The sequence below is a fragment of the Lissotriton vulgaris genome, chromosome 9, assembly GCF_964263255.1.
Source record: "Lissotriton vulgaris chromosome 9, aLisVul1.2, whole genome shotgun sequence".
Lineage (NCBI taxonomy): Eukaryota > Metazoa > Chordata > Amphibia > Caudata > Salamandridae > Lissotriton > Lissotriton vulgaris.
Genome location: NC_141697.1, coordinates 144,703,223 through 144,726,792, shown reverse-complemented (window position 1 = coordinate 144,726,792; position 23,570 = coordinate 144,703,223). Strand labels below are relative to the sequence as shown.

At 46.4% G+C, this 23,570-nt stretch overlaps 1 protein-coding gene across 4 annotated transcripts in view; it reads left to right on the top strand.

Annotated features, from left to right (window-relative positions):
• MAPKBP1 (mitogen-activated protein kinase binding protein 1) overlaps nt 1-7,216 on the top strand; it is a 921,590-nt gene extending 914,374 nt beyond the window's left edge. For 3 of the 4 annotated variants that reach the window (XM_086937232.1, XM_086937229.1, XM_086937230.1), the window contains 2 exons: nt 2,281-2,366; nt 2,983-3,417. In XM_086937232.1, coding sequence (XP_086793358.1) covers nt 2,281-2,366; nt 2,983-3,288 — 392 coding nt within the window. In that variant the 3' untranslated portion in view covers nt 3,289-3,417. Of the gene's footprint in view, nt 1-2,280; nt 2,367-2,982; nt 6,243-6,312 lie in introns of those variants that run through there. The other variant, XM_086937231.1, reaches the window with a different exon arrangement.
• The last annotated feature ends 16,354 nt before the right edge of the window (nt 7,217-23,570 follow it).

Here is a 23,570-nt window from a genome sequence, read left to right as displayed (position 1 = left end):
AATTTTGTTTCTTAGTGTGGGGAGAAGTCTATTGACCCTTTGAAGGCTTGATTGTCTGACATACTTCAGTTTGCTCTTTCTTTGGCTCAGCAAGGGTTTGCTGTGGCTACGGTCAAAGGTTATCTTTCGGCCATGTCTGCATTTCTCTGTCTGCCGGATCAGCCGTCTTTATTTAAATCTCCTATTGTTTTAAGGTTTCTAAAGGGCCTTACAAATAAATTTCCTCCTACTCCTTTTATTGTGCCTCAATGGGACTTGAACCTTGTACTTACTTTCTTGATGGGTTCACCTTTTGAACCTTTGCACAAGTGTCCCTAAAGACTGTTGTCTTTTAAAACGGTCTTCCTGATTGCAATTACCTCGGCAAGGAGGGTAAGTGAGCTTCAAGCTCTTAGTTCAAAGCTCCCATTCTTGACCATTCATGCTGAACGAATGGTACTCAGGACCAGGGCTGCTTTTCTGCCTAAGATGGTAACTCCCTTCCATCTAGGGCAGTCCATTACCCTCCCTACCTTCTATCCTCCCTCTCACCCTTCCAAGGAGGAGGAAAGACTTCACCGCTTGGACCCTAGGAAGGCGGTGGGCTTCTACTTGGACAGAACCAGAGAGTTCAGAGTGGATGACCAGCTCTTTGTGGGTGTTGTTGGAGCCAGAAGAGGCAAGGCGGTGCACAAGCGCACGCTGTCAAGATGGATAGTCTTGTGTATCAAGATATGCTACTCTCTGGCAGGTAAGGAACCTCTGAAGATTTAAGAGCTCATTCCACTAGAGGAAGGTCTGCTACATCTGCTTTGTCTAGGGGTGTACCTGTAGAGGACATTTGTAGAGCAGCAACTTGGGCTTCCCTCCACACTTTCGCGAAGCATTACTGCTTGGATTCCGAAGTGAGGCGGGACAGCCACTTTGCTCGTTCTGTCCTCTAGGATTTTCTGGTGTAGGAGAGTGGACACCCTCCTCCGGGAGTGGGGACTGCTGTGGGACTCTATTCACAAGGTGAGGAATCCACTGGCAGATGTATCCATCAGAAGAACAAGTTTCTTACCTTCGGTAACGCTTTTTCTGGTGGATACAGTATCAATCCACTGGCAGATGTATCCATCAGAAGAACAAGTTTCTTACCTTCGGTAACGCTTTTTCTGGTGGATACAGTATCTGCCTGTGGATGCCTCACTGACCCACCCGCCTCCCCGTTGTCAACTCTTCTATACCTGATTTAGTGCAATGTAAATATTTTATTGACAGGAAATGTGTTCTTATGATTGCTTTCATGCATTGACTACACACTGTGTGTTTTATTTTGATTATTTGGTACTGTGTACGTTGTGTGTATTTCTACTTTGTTGATCCGTCCGTGTGCCTCGAAGGCACGGAAAAAAGGGCGGAACTGCTGTCATCACGCCGACGTGGGCCAATTATGGAGTCTGTGATGTCAGCGGAGCCGCGCGCGATGCCGTGCTTCTGTGACGTCGTCCACTTTGGCGCGAAGCTACAAAAGAATTTCCGAATGTTGCTGACGCAGGGGGATATTCCCAAGGTGAGGAATCAAGGTGAGGAATCCACAGGCAGATACTGTATCCACCAGAAAAAGTGTTACCGAAGGTAAGTAACTTGTTCATCTTGCCTGTTACAGAAGTTCACACCATTTTTAAATATGCATTGACCTGAATTGTGATCATTCGCACCAAATAAATGTAATTCAAATGAGTATGCGGAAGCTATTATGTCATAACTGCGGAAAAACAGTCAGGCAAGTACCGAGGCGAATAGGGAAAGTAGCACAGACATTTCTGGGGGCACTCAAGTTCCTAATGGGACAGAGTAAATGCCACATTGAGGAGAAACTGCATGACTTACTGACATGACCCATAGGGGAGTATATATGAACATGATCCGCAATTATGTAGGCGCACATGTGGGTGACCTCCAAGGGGCGCAGCTAGTGACAACCTAGAGCACCATGAGGCACACACTTGAGGGACCTGTGGTACCATGAAGCCCTTCTGACTAGGGGATCCATAGGATGCACAGGCAGGTTTACTCTTGAACATTTTTGCTGTATGTTAATAATTCTTTATGAAGCTTTTTCAATGTAGTTTTCCATTTTTGAACTATGTGCTCTTCGTCCCCACTGTGATGTATTTTCCAGGTCATTACAACAGCTTGTATTCCGAAATGTATGACCGATTTTTCAGAAAGTGACATATGTGGTGAAGCCCAAGCTAGGCTTCCTGGTTGGCATTTTGTGCGTTTCTCATAATGTATCTCTTATTTTCTCTTCAGAGTTGCCAGTGAGCCTTGAACAGTGTGAAATTGTTACGTTGGAGCTACAGACCAGCCTCCGAAGGGCTCTCAGCTTGTATCGCATTGTAAGTGTTTCTGTTGTCTCTAGTCCAAAGTTTTAACTGGATAAATGTACTAGTCTCTTAGAGAAACTGTCAGTTGTTGGTGAGTTAGCAGATTAAAGGGTCGTGAAGGAATTGTTAATGAGATCCAGTTGCTTCCTCTACTAGATACCAGGGCCCTTGCTGCAGAACTATTACTTTGAGCAGGGATTTGTTCGTATTGACAGGCACGTTGAAATGTAAAACCTTTATATCATGTTTCACTTTTCTGCTAACTTGATGTAAATCCTGGGCGCAGAAAACCTGTGGTCACGAGAAGTTCCTCTTTCCCAATTTCCGTCCCATGGAATCACCCAAGTTGGGATGCAAGTCTGCAAAAGATATAGTGTCTGTATTCACTGAACTGATGTGACCCTTTAGCAGAGGTCTGTAAGGGGGCTCAAGAATAGTCAGGCCCACCTTTGATGCCCTACAATATTATTGGTTGGCATTCAAAACGCTACTCGACAGCAGACTGGCACTACTCTATAGTTAAGGGTCTGGTCAAAGTGTGCATATTTTAAAGCAGTCCTGTGTGAACTCTCAACCCTGCCATTTCTGCTTGCAAAGCCCATGCTAACCTGTCTTCTTGTGTTTCCAGGTCACCGCAACTGATACAGAATCTGGTGGCGACAAAGGGAAAATGGCTGGCCTCCTAACTGAAACATTTTGCTTAGTGAAAAAGGAGTTGGATTCCGTGGCAGTTGGTGGCGCACCCCTCTGCAGGCCAGAGGAAGACGCCCTGCTGAAGCCCAATGAATCGGTCATTTTGAAACTTGGCGACGGCAACTCCGCTGTACTTTCAAGCCCAAAGCGTCTTGGCGATGAAAAGACTCTGGCTCTTCTGCAACAATATTCTGAACTGTTGCTCCAAGCAGTGGAACGCCGGATGGATAAAAAAAACTAAAATGGTGCTGTAAAGGAGCTGTTTGGGGACCTCTAAAAACTAATGACAAAATACGTGAGTGAATTGGCCTTTGCAGAAGTTAGGGCCACCTCTCTGAATGCTGCTGGAAACATTGTTCCTTCACCCTGTAAGCATGAAAAGGACCTTTTCATAGGGATTTATTTTGGACCTCTCAGGCAAACCTGCTGCATTTTTAGAACATTTTAATAAATATTAACAGCAGAAAAAACTTGTTTCATCATAGCATCTCTCCTTTCCAGTACTGTCGCCACAGGTTTGTGGAAAAAGCAAGATCCAGCAGCCCTCTGAAAACCAGCCACGCTTGCCATCCCTAGAGAACACTTTCACCATTGAACAATGGGGAGATGAACGGAAATTTGTTGTTTCTATGCTGTCCGTAAGACTGTGGTTTTATCCGAGCGAACTTCAGCTTGCGGAACATTATTTATTTGTTACTTGCTGTTACAGTTCGATGTTTAAAGTATTTTTTACATTCTCCGTGATGTTTTTTCCCCATGCCGACAATCAGCTTAATATTTTGAGCCTCTGGCAGGATAATCCACCTTCAGCATTGGGAGTGCACCAGGAGTATAGCTCTCTCCCCGGCAGGGACTGGGTACGACCAGAGGTCTGTGGGTGTACCTTACCTCGTCTTGTGCGACTTCTGAGGTGCTCCATTTTTCCCAAGCTATTTTTTATAGCCTATAAATTATAGGGTACTCGCCATTTACTTGTTAAAAGAGATGAACCCATTTTCCCCTATGGGGAGCGTGTCTTTTGTAAGTGTGATGTCTTACTTGGTTTCCTTTAACGTTCTGCACCTTTTTCTATGCTCATATTGTGCTCGCAGCCGAAAGAGCACCTTCTTGAAGCTTGCTTCCTCTCTACAGGTGCTCAGGCCATGGTGTCTCAGATCATGAACAAAAAAAGAACCATTTTGTGCGCTCCAAGCCGGAATTTGTATATTGAAGAAAAACGTATGTTCAAAAAATACCTATTGCTTTTACGTTTTTAAAGGGCTGATAACTGTTGAAAGGTGTTCAGACCTTAGTCGAGTCTGCTGTCTGGTCACATTTACTGAGCAACAAGCTTTGCAGGGGTTCCCTTGGCACCAATTCGTGACAGGTCTTGTATGCGTTCGTGCAGCAATAATTAGGGCAAAGTCAATCATTGGACAAATGGCTATTTTTGGTTTTTATTTGAGTGTTTTTGCTCAAGTGACCTGTTTGGAGTTTTCGACAGTTGCTGTATGTTACGCACATACACAAAACATGCGGCAAGTAGAAAGATTACAGAACAGATGCCCAACTAGCTGGGTCTAGTAGAACGAGTAGCCGGACAAGTGCAAAATATTTGTAGAAAGATGGCAAAGAACAACAATAATTAACATCCATATTCACAAAGACTATTGCCAAAATAATCAATATAAATCTTAAATTCTACTAAAGTGGCTAGATTGTTGTGCACATACATAATTATAGCCAACCACTCCATCTTTTTAAGTGGCCATAGGGCACATGGACACAGATGTCCTTTAAAAGCAAATTGTGGTGACCGTTTTGAGCGAGGAATAATTGTTGCCCAGGGAATTTGTTTTAAGTCGTTTTGCTGCTACTAAGAGGCAAGTGCAATTCTTTTATGCTTACATTTTAACTTTATTAAGTGTTGTTTACCCTGGCACCAAGCCAGCTGTCTATTTGCGATTTTGACTTTGTACGATTCGTAGTCAACCATGTATACCCCTTTGTTTGCAGTGCTTACCCATTTGATTGCTCGTCAACTTTGAGCCATATTTTGTCAAAATCCACAATGAGCACTTAAGGTTTGATGTATCCGAGAACACCAAGTGTAAACCAAGGGGTGATGTATGTTGGAGAAATAGTAAGCACTGCAATTTCGACAGCCTTTCTGAACATCTTTGTAGGGCTATACTGAGTGCATGTCACCACGTGGCATGGCTCATCCATGGAGGATAAGCCATGCAGACTGTCATAGATAACTGGAGTAGGCTTATGATTGGGTCGCTTTCACAGTGGCATAAATGTCAAGGCTTGGGTGCATGATTAAGATGTATAGTCTTAAATGAGCTGCCATGAGTAGTGCGGTTTGGTTTGCATAACCATGCACTGTTTTGGTTATTCACACCAGAGACCATCCTACGAATTTTGGCAGCGTTCAAGATACAAGTCCTGCCCTTGGAGGGCCTCTGCATTTGGAAAGATAAACCCTGGACAATTCCAAAAGAACAGAAGCGGCCATCTGGATCCTTTCTTGCGATTTCACTATATATGTGCACACATAACTTGTATTATACTTCTGTTTACATTGGATGTTACAGAAGTATTTTGTTGTTGGGCTTACTGTCTGCTAAGGTCTTATAAATATATATATAGTTTAGGTGTATTTCTGCTGCTGGAGTAGAACTAGGGTTCTGTTAAGTTGGAGTGCGATATGAGTAAGTGGGAAAAAAATGAGGAATGTAGGCTTTCTAGAAAAGGTGTGTTAGTTGGAATAGTAAGTGACTAGTTCAGCAAGTATAACAGGATGCAAAGTGAAGGTGTTTGCATTGCAACGCTGTTCTGTGGTGCATGCTTTCTTTTTGTGGTACCCTTCACGTGACAATCTAAAAGATGGTAAGTGCAAAGGGACGTCCGGCATTAGCATTGCATCTTAAGGTGCTCTTGCAGTCTCCTCCACCTGCTCTTATCCAACAACAGACTTGTAGGTGTACATTTATATTGTGTGAAAGTTGCTTGTTTAGTGTGGGTCTAAAATAACCTACTTAGCCTGCATGACCTGCAACACAGACGCATACAGAAACATTGTTTTGAGGCAGTACACGGTTTCCATTTCTTTCATTTGAAAAATCTGCCTTTCAATCATTCTTCTTCAGCAGACTTGTGCAGTGAAGTCAGTACAACAGCCCAAGTTACATTTAATGTATTCCTGTCAGTGTGACCGTTACATCCCCTTCCTGCAACATGTCTACCAGCCATTGCTCAGGCCTGTTGCCTGTGCCTTTAGGACCACAAACTCAGCACTCCACCAGAAATCAAACTAGACCCACTTATCTGTATTAAAGGTCACATCAGATAGGATCTTTCAGAAATACAGCAACTTTTGTGCAAATTTGAATTTCCAAGCAAAACAGGCACATATTGATGTTTTTAAACACGTTTTAATCTAATTTTCGTGACATGTCATAAGCCTATACTAGATGTAGCATATTCCAAGGTACCCCAGCCTAGGGTTTCATTTGAATGTTTTTCACAGTTTAATTGATACTTGATGCCAGAGAACTAAACCTGATTATTAGATGCGGTAAACAGTGTGAGCCCTGCAGTGTTGTGTTCACTGGAGGCAGAAATCTTGTCTTCAGAGCATGTGGACAATAGCTGCCTGTGGACCCCCCACCCAAGAAATAACTTGGCTACGTGCGTACTTTATGCATGTCTTACTTTTGCAGTAGGCTCCTTCCTTTTTGGAGATACAGCTTGATCCCAGGGACCTGAGCGCTGAAAGGCCTCTTGTAAATAGTATTTATAAGCGCTGCAATGGACTATGGTTACTGTAGGGAAACACAAAAAACTTTTTTAGTGCACGGAGGCAGGATTTGCACGGAAAAACACCCCGAGGAAACACTAAACAATGCTCTGCATGTCTTGGTTCTGATAGAGGCACTTTCTCCCCCTCTTTTACACTCTTTAATTGACTGAAATTACTTTATTTATGAAAAGTTTGTTTTATACTTTCTCTAGTAATAAGAAAATTGTATTGTTTTATATTTTTGAGCGACTATTTTATGTTTGTTTTTGCACTGTGATTTGCCTCTTCCCTTTCTACTCCTGAGTACTCAAGGGGAATGTTTTTTAACTCCTTATTTGTATTCCTTGTCTTAATTCCAATAAAAATGAGTGAACCTTTGTAACAGAGCGGTTTCATTGCATATTAATGTTTTACAAATGTATTTACATTAAGAAACTTGACTGGTAAAATGCTTGTATACATAACACTGGGTGTGTTTTTGTTGCACATGTGTATGTGAGCATGTTTACATACGTGTGTGCGTGTATTGATATAACCAGATTCACCAGTAGGAATGCTAATCACAAGCCTCTTCCCTTTTCTGCGGTTTCCTGCATTGTTGAACAGAAAATCATCACTGGCCTGTACAACAGGCCAACAGATATTCACTTTTATTTAACCTGACATTAAACGGAGCTTCTTCTGCACTCAGTATAAAATGCATCTACAGCAGTGACACATGTAAAGAACATTTGCAGGTACATGTATGACTGTCATTTCAAAGTATTTCATTAGTTTGAGAATCTGCATATCTTTAGACGAAATTGCGAAGTTAGTTAAAGAGAATGAAGTGCAAATTACACATGAAAAGCTATTGGTTTTCATACAGTAGTTGTCATGATGAGAATAATCATTGAATATTTCAGGGGCGGCTCCTCCACTAGGGTAGAGGAGCCTCGCCCACGGTTTTCTCTGCAGAGAAAGCCAAAACATAAAATGGTTGCGGGCGTGCTGGGCTGCTCTGCTCTTTGAGCAGGGGAGGAGTGGTTTGCCCACTCCTGAGTGCGCAAAGACTGTTTGGTCAACCCTCTCGGGCGGCACAAACCAGTCATGCACACTCTGCCCTTCTCAATGCAGGCTGCATAGCCTGCATGGAGAACATGGCCACCCCATTAGCCCCTGCTGGGCGGCGTCCGACATATCATAACGCTGCTTGCATTGTTGTGATTGGCTTAGGGGAGGGAGCCCAGCTGCCTACTTTCTGTTCGGAGGCAGGAGCCGAGAAAACGCGGGCCTCGGCGCAAAGGTATGTTTAATTTATTTTTATTTATTTTAAGTTCCCTGTGATTTCCAACCCCCACCCACCGGTACACTTCCACAAATTCCCCCCTCGCCCGTGATCCTTCGTGCCCGCCTCCACCCGTGAGCAATAGTGGCTGCTACTGGAATATATGAGCGTCCAATTAGCAATATTGAGAGACGTAACCGGTAGAGAAAGAAAACATTTCGGGTCCGGAGAGACTACATTCTTAACTGTACCTTTCAGTATATCCAAAAGGGTTTGCAGACGAGAGGCACAAAAGCATTGTAACTTGTTGGTTTGTAATTTAATAAGTATATTCTGATCCTAGGTGTATGGCATAATTTGTATCTCCTTTATAACCAAGAAACGCCAAATGTGAGAAGGGATTTGGGGGAGGCATGGGAGTGAGGGTGTATCCTTTTGCTAGACATGGGTAAGAGATCATGGGTTCAAGGGCTACTAGGCATTGAGAGCTTAGATTAATGTATTTATCAAGGGAGTGCCACACTGTACTACAGATTGGGGGTGCAGTTTGATTCTTAAAGTTGTAAGGTGTGTGCCCCTCGGAGAAATGAGACCCATGCCCACCATGTGTGATAGATGGTTGACAGATTTCCAGTCTGCGAGAATGCCTTTTACTGAAATGGTCAGAAGAAGTTTTAACAACGCCATATCATTGGCTTCTAGGGACAGGGAGTTTGTTATGATTTCTTGTATAGCGCATGACTCACCCAGGTGCATCTCAGCGCTTACCAATAGGATTCCAGAACGAGGGACGGAGAAGAACCATTTTATGAAAAAGGCGAGCTTAAAACAGGAATGTTTTTAGTTGCTTCCTGAAAGACATATAGGTGCTGGATTTTCGCAGGGCCACGGGTAGCGAGTTCCAGTATTTGGGTCTATGTAAGAGAAAGCTCTGCCACCTGTGCTGGTTAACCGAATATGTAGGATCTTCAAGAGAGCTAGTGCGTTACATCTTAAATTGCCTTCAAATGTTTGTTCGGAAAGTTTGGTTTGAAGGTAACTTGGTCCCACACCTTTAAGTGCTTTAAAGGAGAGGCAGCAGATCTTAAAAAAATATCTTTTTACCACCAGAAGCCAGTGCAGTTGTCTGAGCAAGGGGAGGGATGGGGATCCAGGAGGACGGTTTAGGGCCATTCTGGCGGCGGTGTTCTGTATTACCTGCAATTTTGCCAGAGTGGTAATGCCTCCTTCGGCCAACAGGGCGTTTCCGTAGTCTAGCCTGCTAATAACCATTGCCTGCACTACAGTTCTACGGTGTTCAAGTGACAGATAGGAAAAAAGTTACGTAGTAGGCGCAGGCTGTAATAGCAGGACCCTGCGATATTCTTAACATTGTCTTTCATGTTAAGCATAACGTCCAGCTGGATTCCTAAGCTTTTCACTGAGGAGGACGGAGTTGGGGCTTCACCCAATTGGGGGGGCCACCAGTCAGGTGTCCAGAAGTGGGCATTCTTGCCTAAGATCATGAGCTCCGTTTTTCCTGGGTTGAGCTGAAGACAACGCTCCTTCATCCAGTTCGCGATTGCTAGCATACCACCAGAAAAGCGTAGTTTCTCGTCAGTAGTATTTGTATTTTTGCCTATAGAAAATAGCAGCTAGGTGTCATCGGCATACAAGACTTTCTCGAAGTCGAAAGGTTGGACTATCTTGGCCAGGGGGGCCAGGTATATATTAAAGAGGGTGGGGCTTAAGCAAGAGCCCTGGGGCACCCCTTTGTCCAACAGGAATTTATTTTTAGAGACAAATGGTCCAAGTGTGGTGGTTTGCCATCTGTCCATTAAGAAATTCCTCAGCCACTGTAAGGCTATACCCCCGATGCCACACTCAGTCAATCTCTCCGCTAGCCATTGATGAGATAGCGTGTCAAATGCTGCGGAGAGATCTAAGACGATCAGGATCGAAGATCCTCCAGCATCGAGAGTACGTCTCAGCAACAGCCAATATGGCAGTTTCTGTGCTGACACCGGGACGAAAGCCCAACTGGGAGGGATTCAGTATGTCATTGGAATCAAAGTACTGACTGAGTTGTGTATTTATTGTGGATTCCAACATTTTCCCAAGCAGGGGTAACAGGGATATTGGCCTGTAATTACTTAGCCCCTGGGGATCTGCTGATGGCTTTTTTAGAATGGGCCGCACATGGGCCTCTTTCCAGGCGCTCGGGATTAGGCCGGTAGAAATAGAGGCATTGAGGATTTTTTGAATTATTGGAGTGCAGGTTGGAGAGAGAAGAGCCATGACACTAGGTGGACATAGGTCCATTGGTGAACCAGAAAGTTATTTGTGTCAGCAAGTGAGATGGGCTCGAAGTGGTTGAAAGCTCCTACAATAGATATGGGGGAGAGTTCCAAATTAGTGTTTAAACAGGAGTTGTTGGTGTAGGTGGCCGGAAAATTAACATAAATGTTGGCAATTTTGTCATAAAAAAAAGTTTGCTATAGAGTCACATAGTTTGAGATTCAAGCGGTGCTTGTTTGCATGCTAAGGGAGAAGAAAAATCTTTAACAATGTCAAATAAAGCCTTAGTGGAATTTCTAGATTGTTCAATTTGATTGTGTAGATATAAGCATCGTACAGTTTTTATTGATTGATGGTAGTGGGATAGGGACGCTTTATAGATTTTCTTATCCTCAGGTAATTTTTTCTTTCTCCATCTTCTCTCGTGCTTTGCACGTGGATTTTAAAGTTTTCAATTCATCCGAATACCAGGGGGCAGAAGGCCAAGGAACCCAATGGGTATATTAAATATTACTAACATAGTTTTGTATCGGTAGCCAGTATGAGCCTATCAGCTAGCATTTGAAAAACATGTGTTCGTGTGAACCTGGTTACAATGCCAGTATTTGTCATTTTCTCGTGGTTTCAGTTTGTGCAGTCGAGCTGGGTGTCCAATGCAGGTGATTCATCATAAAGAATTTAGATTGCATAAGAGATGAGGCAATTTTATTCCTCAAGGAGAATTTGCCAAGCCTATGCCAGTTATCTGTTATGATGTGTTAAAAAAAAGTATCAAAATGCTTTGCATGGTGTAAGTTTTATGAAGGTTGTGGGTCAGAGAGGAACGTGTATATTTTGGAAGCAACATGTCCAGAGTGTTTGCATAAGGCAAGGTGAGTGACTAGAGTAAATGTTTTTTTGTTTCTTTTTTATAAGAGAGGTTGAGTTTGGAGACAATAATTTTGATTTTTAGAAAGCTTTAAAAATCCAAACTGGAGAGGTCGTGCATTCTAGCCAGAGCTGAAAAGGGTAGCTAGTCGTCGTTATCATAAAGGTCGCTGATTAGCTGGGCTCCTTTAGAGGTCCACAAAGGTGCAATGGTAGGAGCAATCTCAGCATTCACTTTTGGATGAAAGGGAAACCTACTTGGTGTTGAATATACAACCCTGGTCGGGTATTTTGTGAGTCTGGGAGTAGTCCCAACATCACCTTGCACAGCTCAGAAGGCTGATTGGTTCAGGTTCCAGTTCGGAAGATTACAGTCCGCCTCCCCAGCATAGGATGCTGTTCCTGAGGTATTTGTATATATACTCTCTCTCTTAGCACTCCAAAGAAACTTGAAGGTGATTTTATCTAATTCCTGGAAAAAGGAGAGGGAGAGGGATAGTTTTAGAGGTAGCATAGATGACAAAGTTCACTATGGGAGGGAACATCATTTTGAGTGTTTGGAACCTACCCCACCAGGAAATAAATTTGGGCGATCAAGCTTTTAGAAGGTCTCTAACCTTGGTGATTGTGTGCGATTCATTAAAAAGTAGTGTCAGTGAGATTTTTAAAGAATCAAATCCCTAGATATTTAAGACATGTGGATTGCTACTTAAGTACAAAGTCACCTAAATGGGCAGGGAGACATTGTGGGTTTAAAGGAAATACCTCTGTTTTTTCCGTATTTAAGGTATATCCAGAGACTTCCGAGAACGTATGGATAATATTGATGCATGGAATCGCAGCTTCAACTTCCTCTGAGAAGATGAGGATATCGACTATGTATCCTGGTGTTTTATATGTAGTGACCCCCAAATTAGGGACCTTTGATTCTCCAGTATTGGGGTGTCTTTCATAGATTCTCATACCTGAATCATTCCCGTCGTTAGAGTGGGAGTCCCACGGTACATAAAAAAGCAATAATTTGTATAAGAAAACCAAAACCCTTGGTAATACCAACCAGGAAGTAAAGTCGCCCTAAGCTACAATGGAATAAACTTCCACACTCATGACTATCCTAGTCATTTTGTATAGACAAACTACAGCTAATCAGGCGCCAGCACCCACAAGAATGCTCTCCCCAGAGACTCAGGCTCTCAGATTTTCTACCGCACGTCGTGTGAAAGGGAGTCTTCCTGAGCTCTGCTCAGTACTTCTCAACCTGACTGGTTTTTTTCTCCTATTTTTGGAATGTCTTCTTTAAAATCTCTTCAGACCATGTGAGTCTTGTGGGAAGCTTAGGCTTTTTAAAGAAGATCCCCCACAAAAAGTGCATTTATTGCCTATATCCAGAACATGAGGTAAAGGATTGTAAGATCTGCAGGACCTTTCCTCAGAAGACCCTCAGAGACAGAAGGTCGTCTTCTACTATGGTTTCAGAAGATTAAGGACCAGGATGATCCTCTATCTGAGGTAGGAAGTTTGTCTTCTGGGTCTTCTGTAACTTCCAGAAAGAGAAAGATTGAGGAAGAGGTATCTTCTCCTGGGGCTACTGTGTTGAGAAAAGCTAAGGATTCTAGCTTGCCTTCTTCTGCCGCAAAAAAGGCTTCTCCACCTTCTAAATCTGGACCTAAAATGCCCCGAGAAGGTCTTTGCATCTAAAAGACCGTCAGAAAAAATTACCTCAGAAAAAGACCTCGTCGGCGGCTGCTCGGTCGACTGGTCCCGTGTACAGTATTTCCTCCTCGACTGTTACTTTCTCTTCGCCAAAGCCTCAAATGGTGATGTCGTCGGCTTCTTCACTATCACTATGGTCTTGGTTTCAGTGAGACCCATCTCGTCAACGAAGATTCAACCATCAAGTTTCGACGTTCCTTCGTCGTCGAAGTTAAAGATGATAGCGTCGATGAGTGCATCGCCGACAAAGATTAACCCGTCGACGAAAGTCATCCCGTCGACGGGTCCCTCGTCAACAAAAGCAGCTTTGCCGTCGACGACCACACCGTCGACGAGAAGTCCATCGTCGAAGATTCCACAGTCGTCGACAAGTTCCTAGTCTACGAAAGTTCTACCGTCGTCGACCGCTTCGTCGTCGACTAAGTCAACATCGTTGTCGAAGGCTTCGTCAACTAAACTTACCTCGTCGTTGTCAACATTGAAAGCCCCGTCGACGAAGCATGCAATATCGCCGTCTACGATACCGTCGACGGACCCACCGTCTCTTCGTCATGTACGGATCTGCAGGTTTGGTCTGCTGCTCCGCCTGCTGCCTCTTTTACTTCACCATCGACGGGGGCGTCATTATTACAAAGAAGAGGCTCTACTCTACCGCCTCTTTCACCCCTAAGGTTGCCTGAACAGCTTCTGGATTCAGAGGAAGATGATAATCGGGAGCAATCTGATGAGGATGACCGTTTCCGAGCGGCCAGAAGTCCGTCAGAACTATTAATAGACGCAGGAGGATGATCATGAAGAGGAAGAGTTTTTTCCATGACTCAAGCACCTTCCTCAGCCTTGAGTCCCAAGACAATCTCCTTTGAGACCAGTACCTGAGGTACAATCTTCTAATCCACCTTCTCCAGCACAGTCCCTCCATACGTGTGACACCACTGATGAAGAAAGAGGAAGGAGAGGTGGACGACCAATCAGTAATGTCGGAGTGGGATAATTATCAGACGCAGACCCAATGACCTACTGCTCCTCAGTCGGCGGACTCTCCTCCTGTTGATATTGGAAGATTCCATCTAGTAATGTAAAGAGCAACAAAAAGGTTTCAGGTTTCTATGGAGGCTAAACAGCAGGATTGTTTTTTATGACTTTAAAGATCAGCCACACAAACCAGTGAGAACAATCCCGATAATAGATTTTATTTGGAAGGAGGGCCTGAAAGTCATGTCCACTTCAAATTCTTTACCAGCAGTCTTACCTCGAATCGACAAAGTACAAGGCGCCCATTACATCACCTGCATGCCTTATCGGACAACTAAGACGGAGTCTGTTGTCACTCAAGCGGCACAGAATAAAGCCAGAACCCCATCTTCACAAGTGACCGCCCTACCTGACCGAGATGGAAGACGTCTCGACTCCGGGGAAAAAGGTATCAACAATAGCTGCGACTACTATCCGAGCATCAAATTCCCTAGCAATACTAGGGAGATATGATAGACAGATGTGGTCAGACATATCTCCATACCTCAAAAAGCTTCCGGAACCGGAGAAGTCAGAAGCAAAGAAGGTGTTACATGAAGGGGAATGCATCTCTGCAGAGATGATTGACGCAGCTGTGGATGTGGCAACCACAGGCTTCCGACCGTTGGCGGGCATAGCAGTCTTAAGGAGACAAGGCTGGCTGAAGTCAACCTCCTTCCAACAAGGAGAGATATATGATATATATATATACATATATATATATATGATAGATATGCCTTACGATGGTGAATATCTATTTGGCCAGCACATTGATGAAGCCTTGCAGGCCATAAAGAAAGATACAGACACCGCAAGGTCACTGTGAAACCTGCAATTTCGCAAATCGTCCTTTCGTGGCGCCAAAGGGCGTGGGTCCTATTCAAATAGAGGAGGATATTCTCAGCAGCGCTCGTACCATTCATCACAAGGTAACCAGCGATATCAACCGCATAAACAGACATACAGACAGCGAAGCAACAACTTGTCGCAAGGAAAAAGAAAATCCTCCTATCGGGCTGAGATTCTGCTAAAAGACAATGAGAATTGCCACCTCCGCCACCGCTGCCAGTACAAAGTCAAGAGTTGGAGGAAGAATATCCAATTACTTATCAAATTGGTCCAAGATTACTACGGACAAGTGGGTCCTGGATGTAGTGGCCAGAGGACACGCTTTAGAATTTGTCAAAATCCCTCCACATTCACCTCCAAGAGGTCCACCACTAGCTCACCTCAAAGAGCTTCTGTCCCAAATAAATATAATGATTTGGAAAGGAGCAATCGAGAAGGTTCCTCAATTACAAAGAGGAAAAGGAAGAGGTTTCTATTCGATGTTCTTCCTGAGGTTCAGAGTGGCTGGCGGGGACTTTCAATTCAAAGTCCTCCCGTTTGGGCTTCGTTCAGCGCCCCGAGTATTCACAAAGGTATTAGCCCTAGTGGCGGCACATCTTCGCTTGGAAGGCATTTAAATCTTCCCGTATTTAGACGATTGCCTTATTAAGGCCAGTTCTATAAGAGCAGTAAGAGTACATGTCCAAAGATGCCTCTCGCTCTTCCAGTCTCTGGGACTTTCAATCAATTTCAAGAAATCCCATCTTGCAAGATGGCCCTCAACTTATGGCAAAAAGAGTACTTTTCAGTACGAATGTACAAGTCATTCCTAGGGATGCTATCATCCTGCATCCCTATCATACCCAACTGCTGTCTCTGGATGAGACCTTTCCAAGAGGAACTCAGTCTACAATGGGTTCAAGTGTCTGGTTCATTTGACGACAGGATCGCCATAACTAAGCATGGGCGGAAAATCCGTTTCGCTCGCGGATTTTGCGGATTTTCGGTAAATTCGCAATCCGCGAGATTCGCGAATCTCCCGCAAATCTGCGAGCAGCGGATTTTGCTCGCACTGCTCGCACTGTTCGCGTGAGTTCGCGGCTTCCTAGTACAACTTCGCGCCCCGCGAATAAGTGCAAAATTGCAGAAATACGATCTTAGCAAAACTGAAACTACTTACCAGGTTCAAAAGTTCAGGCTCATCATTAGTAGCCATTTCCTGTAGTGCTTCCTGAGGGGCCCCTCCAGAGTTCAGTTGCCAGTTGCAACTATTATGTGACCCTGCTCTGAACCTCAGAATAGTTACACATATGCCACAAAGGTCCTGAATTACAGCTAAGGGAGACAAGCAGGAGCCAGGCTGGAAGTTCAAATCCATTAATCAGCCCCTAATTCATTATTGTCAGTTGGGGCAGGGCAGGTGTTGTAACTAATTTTGCAACAATGAAAGCACTTAGCAAGTGCAAAAGATCACTAATCAGGAAGCACTAAGGAAGCAGGTGCCAGCTAAAAAAATATTCTGTGACACATTAATCAGCCCCAAATTAATTCAGGTCACTTGAGGCAGGGAAGGTGTGCTTGCGTTGCCACAATAATGTACACTGCCTGGACAACCAGAGGGTGCTGTGATGAAACAGAGGGTGGCATGGGTGGGCCAGAGGGTGGCATGAGTAGTCAGAGAGTGGCAGTGATGAAGAAGAGTGTCTCAAACAGGCTGGACACGTAGAAACAACAAGTTCGCGAAACTTGCGACCCGACAGGTAAGTTCGCAATTTGCGAAATTGTACAAAACCCTCGCGAACTGGCAGAAACCCGCACAAACACAAAAAAAAAAAATTCGCGAGAATTTGCGGATTTTGCGGATTGCGAGTTCGCAAATCCGCAAAATTCGCGAACGCGAGATTCGCAAAATTCGCCCATGCTTAGCCATAACCTACAGTATGAAAAAGGCTTTTCTATGGTGGACCTGAAAAGAGAATCTGCAGAAAGGGCGTTCATTTCCAACAGAGATGCCAAGTTACACCATCACCACGGACGCTTCCCTGGAAGGATGGGGGGCACACCTACAGGGAATGACCGTCAATGGGAAATGGAATACACATCAAAAGAAGTGGCACATCAACCTTCTAGAGTTGAGAGCAATTTTTCTGGCCCTTAAATCTTTTTGGGACGGTAATACACGGATCCACAGTTTTAATCAGAACAGACAATACAACAAGTATGCATTACTTGAACAAACAAGGGGGCACAAGATCAGCTCTTCTTTCTCAAGAGGCCCAGGAGATTTGGAGTTGGGCTCTAGATCACAGGCAACACACGTTCCAGGGATGTCCAATGTCCTCACCGATTCTCTCAGCAGAGAGTCATTGACAAATCAAGAATGGGACCTTCATCAGTCGACTCTAGACAGAGTTTTTCAGAAGTGGGGTCATCCAGACCTGGACTTATTTGCGACGAAGCAGAACCACATATGCCCATACTTTGCAAGTTTGATTCCCCACAAGTATTCATGCGGAGAAGCACTTTCGATGAATTGGTCTCAAATATTTGCGTACGCTTTTCTGCCAATTTCTCTGGTTCTGTAGTAGGGGATCTCTGTGTATAGTCATAATCTAGTGAATAGTCCCGCCCATGTGCGTGGACCCTGGCAATCAAAAATATTCTCTTAAGTTGTCAAAAAATGCAGAACTGCAAATACACTTAAGAGAGAATTTAAAGACAAATAATGCAGCCTATGCAGGCTACACTGTCCAGTACTTCAACTAGAAATTCCACCAACACAACCACACGCACATCACAGTCTGCCCAGTTTCTTCCACAGAGAAACTTGCCTCTACCAGTAAAAGCCTCTGGAATGATAGAGAGGAAGCCATGGACAGACAAGCCCCATAGGCTGCCATTATGTGGCTTAAATAGGATACTGTGTCTTTAAGAGAACTTTCCAGAACTTCTCCCAGCATCCCAGAATGCACAGCAGGTCCCTCTTACTTTCAGTTCTTTTTTCTGGCTCCTGCTAACAGGACCCTGGTGCATTGAGCTCTCCCTTTTTCAAGGGTTTATTGGATTTTTGTGCACTTTTGGTTAAAAAGTGTTTTCAGTTGCTGTACTTGGTGTTTCCCTTCACTCTTGTGTATTTGTTCAGGCTTTTTAGGGCTCTAAAATGCCTGCTCTTTTTGACAAGTGCCCAGCATGTGAAAGGAAGAAGTCCAAGACTGATCCACATGACGTCTGCATAATCTGTCTCCCTGAAGCACATGTCCCTGAAGAATGTGACATCTGCCAGAACCTTTCAGCAAGGACCCTGAGGGAAAGGCTGAAGATTAGGCTTCAAGGCCTAGAGGAGAGACGACTGCAGGTGGGTCTGGGCTGGCTGGGAAGGCTCCCTCTGCCTCTGCTGAGGCCTCTGGGGGGCTCCCCAGAGGCAGGAAGCCCAGCAAACTGTCCCGGTCTCCGTCGATTGCATCGACGACGGTGGGTTCCCCATCTCCCCAGGGCTCCGGGTCGAGATGGCGTGAAGGATCGACGTCTAAGGGCCTGGATAGGCCGCTGTCGAAACCACCGTCAACTGCTTCTTCGTCGTCGTCGTCAGCGTCGAGCTATCGGCGTCGAAGAAGGAGCGACAGGCGTCGGCGCTCGCCGTCGAGGCGACACCGCCGGTCGCCGTCGAGAAGACGGTCGGCGTCGAGGGGATCCTCTACGTCAAGGACCTCAAGAAAGCAGTCAGCGTCAAGGAGTCGACGACGCTCATCGTTGAGGACTGAACGTTCGACGTCGCGGAGGTGGCGTTCGTCGCGGAGGCGGCGTTCGACACCGGAGTCGCTGAGGTGACGTTCGACGCCGGAAAAGCGACGCTCAGTGCCGAGAAGAAAGAGATCGGCGTCTCGGAGTGTTTCCAACTCTTCTAAGCGTTGCAGAAGGAGTTCTGGCGCCAGAAGTCACGCTGGATCTGGTGGATCTGGTGGAGGGCGCCGGAGACGGCGATCACCTACTGGAGGGGCTGGTTCGCAGTCCCCTCCCCCGAAGAAGTCACCGGGCTCGGTGTACTCGGTGGTTTACTCGGTGGTTTATACACCACCTCGGCCGAAGTCGCCCCCTCCTCCTATAACTAAGGAGGATCCTCCCATCAACCCTCCGCTTCCACCACTTCCTCCCTCAGGACAGCCACCACCACCGCTTCCGCCTCATGGGCCCGCTCCTCGGTCGGAGATACCTCCTGTTCCTCCGCCAAGGTTGGTGTCACTGCCTCCACTTCCTACACCGCCTAAGGGGACGCCTAAACCAAAACCCCAGGATAGGCCACGGAAGACGCTTTCACGGAAACCTGCGGAGCGTCCACGAACTGGGAGATCGCGTTCTCGTTCCAGGAGGAGGGAACGATCGCGCAACAGGTCCTCCACGCGGTCGAGACGACGCCACAGGAGGCACAGGTCTCGTTCCCATACGAGGTCCTCGGGGACCAGGGACTACTCTCCGACTTTGTCGGAGTCACCGGAGACAAGGGTGTCACCGGTTGACGATCTGGTGTCCGTTCACGATGTCCTGTTAAGAGGGGCAGCAAAGTTGGGCATCTCATTGACGGTGCCCACGCCCAAGACATCGGTAATCTTCGAGACGCTGCACCAGAAACATCTGTCTCGCCCATTATTGCCACTGGTACCGGGCCTGGAGGATCCGGCCATGGACCTTTTTCTCACCCCGGCGGTGACTAAGGCGGCCCCCTCGAGACTACAGAAAAAATACTGGGCTCCCGATTCAGATCCGGCTTTTCTAAGAGTGGAACCCACTCCAGACTCTGTGATAGTGACAGCGGCTCGTAAACAGCATGCCACCACTAGATGGCTGGATTCGGCTGGGAGTAAGGTTTGTGGGACGTCGGCGAGTTCCATGAAGGCTGCGAGTGCCACTGCCTTGTTGGGGCGCTATGACCGTGCCCTCTGGGAATCCCTCCAGCAGTTTGTCGAACACCTGCCTCGTGACAAGAGAGAAGATTTCCAGGAGGTGTTAAATGAGGGGATGTTGGTGACGAATCAGGTTATCAGTGCTGCAGCCGATTCTTCCCTCCTGGCGGTGCATGGCTTCTGCCATGGGATTAACCAGCGACGACACGCCTGGCTCCGCCTCACATCGCTAAAACCTGATGCACAACAAAGGGTTGCCAATCTACCATTCTCTGGCGAAACCCTGTTTGGAAAACATGCGGATGACGAAATGGCCCGCATGAAGGTGGAGGCTGAAACACTCACGGCTGTGGGTCTGGAAATCCCAAGGAGACAAAGAAATCGTACCGCCCGTTCCAGAGACTGTTCAGTGGACAGGGCAGAGGGCGTGGCCAAGCTTCGGGACAGCAGCAGCAGCAGCAACAACAGCAGCAGTTCTGAAGGCTGTTCCAGAAGCGCTAGAAAGGCGGAGGCGGCCAACAGTCTGCACCAGCGACCAAAGGCCCGGCCGGGTCTAGGCCCTGAGCGCTTACTTCCCCTGCATCCGTTACCCACTCCGGTGGGGGGAAGCATAAATTTTTTTCTGGCAGAGTGGAGAAAAATTACTCTGGACAAGTGGGTGCTGAATATTGTTTGCAATGGATACAGTCTTCGGTTCACCAGCCCGCCTCCAGCAATTCCACCGGTCAGCTCGCAGTTTCAGCTGCGCGAGCTCCAGGCGGAGGCCGATATCCTGTTAAGGAAAAGGGCGATAGAAGACGTACCTCTGTCTCAAAGAGGAAGAGGTCTATACTCCCGGTTCTTCCTGGTTCGCAAGAAGGACAAGAACAAGTTCAGGCCCATTCTGGACTTGCGACAGGCAAACAAGTGGATTTGCAGAGAAGTTTTGCATGCTGTTGTTGCATCAGATTTATCCTCAGTTGCAACAGGGAGACTGGCTATGTGCTATAGACCTACAGGATGCGTACTTCCATGTGCCCATTGCACACAAACACAGGAAGTTCCTGCGATTCCAAGTCTGCGCCAATCATTATCAATACACAGTACTCCCATTCGGACTGAAGTCTGCGCCGAGAACATTCTCGAAGTGCATGTTGGTGGTAGCAGCACACCTGAGGAAGAACAAGGTGTTCGTCTACCCGTACCTGGACGATTGGTTGATCAAGGCCTCCTCCTTCTCGGAAGCTCGAGCACACTTCCAGAAGACGTGCGTTCCCTTGAACAAGCTGGGGTTGCACATCAACATGTCCAAGTCTGTCCCGACTACGGTCCAGTGCATTCAGTACTTGGGAGCCACCATTAATACGCGATCAGCAAGCGTGTCTCCTTCGGAGGAGCGACGATTATCACTCCTTCGGAAGGCTCAGGCTCTTATGACCACTCCATCTACAACAGTGAGGACGGTGTCTTCTCTACTGGGATCGATGGCCTCTTGTATCTACTGGGATCGATGGCCTCTTGTATCTTCCTAACGCCACACGCACGACTGCACATGAGACCGTTGCAAGAGTGCTTGGAGGACCAGTGGGATCAGAGGAAAGCATCTTTGGACGACGAGATACGACTGTCTCTGCATGCTCTTCAGTCTCTGAAGTGGTGGTGTTCAGCGGAGAATCTCCTCAGAGGCGTTCCCTTCCACAAGGACATTCCCACGCAGACTGTCGTGGGGGATGCTTCTCTCCACAGTTGGAGGGCGCACTCCGTAGACTTAGATTCAAGGAACATGGTCCCTGATGGAGGCCACGTATCACATCAATTTCCTGGAACTCAGCTGTTCACTTGGCACTGAAGGCCTTTCATCCGTCCTTTCAGGCCAACTCTCTGCTTGTACAGACGGACAATACGACCACGATGTATTACCTCAACAAGCAGGGGGGTTCGAGATCGCGCACTCTGTCGCAGGAGGCGCAGGCGATCTGGCACTGGCTTCTGGCCCCAGGACTGACTATCACGGCTACCCATCTGCCAGGTGTGCAGAATGTTCAGGCGGACGCACTGAGCAGACTGATTCAGGAAAACCACGAATGGGTCATAAACGACGAAGTACTAGGAGAGGTCTTCGCAAGGTGGGGGACTCCAGACGTAGATCTGTTCGCCACCGTCGAAAACAGCAAGTGCTGAGACTTCGCCTCCAGGTACTACCAGCAGGGGATGCTGGGGAATGCGCTATGGATCTACTGGTCAAACAGCTTTCTGTACGCTTTTCCACCCATTCCCCTGATTCCGGCGGTACTCATCAAGCTGGCCCGGTCCAGGGCACGGATGATATTGATCGCCCCGGAATGGCCCAGACAGTGGTGGTTCACGGACCTGCTTCACCGGTCTCTCCTTCCTCACATACGGTTGCTGTGCAGGCCGGACCTTCTCACGAAGTTCGGGGGCAGATGTTGCACCCCAACCTCTCGTCTTTGAGTTTGGCGGCATGGCTCCTGAGATAGTGCAATATGGCCATTTGAATCTGCCCGAAGATTGCATGGACATACTGAAGGAGTCTAAGAGACCTTCCACTCGAGCTTCCTATGCTTACAAGTGGAAGAGGTCCTATATCTGGTGCAAGTCCAAGCACTATGACCCGACGACGTGCAAGGAAGATGTCATCCTTCCTTACCTTCTACATTTGGCGCAGTCTGGACTTAATGTTCATTCCATTAAGGTTCATCTGGCTGCATTGACTGCCTACAGGAAATGCCCTTCACAGACTTCCTTTTTCCAGATCCCTGTGATCAAAGATTTTCTGGAAGGCTTGAAGAAAGTATTCCCTCCTGTCAGGCTCCCTTCGCCTTCATGGGAATTGAATGTGGTGCTGTCCAGGTTGATGAAGGAGCCTTTTGAACCTTTTCATAAGGCTTAGTTGCAGCACCTGTCCTGGAAGGCAGCGTTCCTCGTGGCCATTACATCGGCCCGCAGGGTGAGTGAAATTCAGGCGTTGTGTTGCCAAGAACCTTATACTGTATTTCATGCTGCTAAGGCTGTTATGCGTACTCTCCCTAAATTTCTTCCCAAGGTTATTTCTGATTTTCATGTCAACCAGACCATAACTTTGCCTATGTTTTTTCAGAATCCTTCATCTCCAGCGGAAAGGTCTCTACATTCCCTGGATGTTAGGAGGGTGCTGAAATTTTATCTGGATTAAACCAAAGATATTCGTAGGTCAGACCAATTGTTTATCAATTATGGATCGGTCAGGACGGGTCTTGCTACCTCTAAGCAGTCCATCTCTAGGTGGATTGTGTCCTGCATACAGTTGTTACCAAAAAGCTAATAAGACCTTAGGGGGGAAACCTAAGGCTCATTCCACCAGGGGCAAAGCTGCCACAACAGCTTTGCTCCGTAACGTTCGAATTGCAGAAATCTGCAAGGCGGCCACTTGGAAGTCGGTCCATACCTTTGCTAAGCATTACTGTCTGGACACTGATGCCAGGGCAGGCGCTCAGGTTGGGCAGGCTTCGCTGCAAAATCTGTTCGCACAATAGCGGTGTTAATTCTCGTTCTCCACCGCCGCTTTGGTGTGGGGATGGGCTTGCCATTCTATTCACTAGATTATGGCTATACACAGAGATCGCCTACTACAGAAGGAGTAGTTTCTGTCCTGTAACTCCAGTTCTGTAGTAGGGGTATCTCTGTTACAGTCATAAGCGCCCGCCCTCCTCCTCTGTGGAGAAAGATCTTCATGTAAGGAATGCTACAGGTCTGGCGTTTTACGCCTTCAAAAATAACTGAAAGTAAGAGGGACCTGCTGTGCATTCTGGGATACTGGGAGAAGTTCTGGAAAGTTCTTTTAAAGGCACAGTATCCTATTTAAGCCACATAATGACAGCCTATGGGGCTTCTCTGTC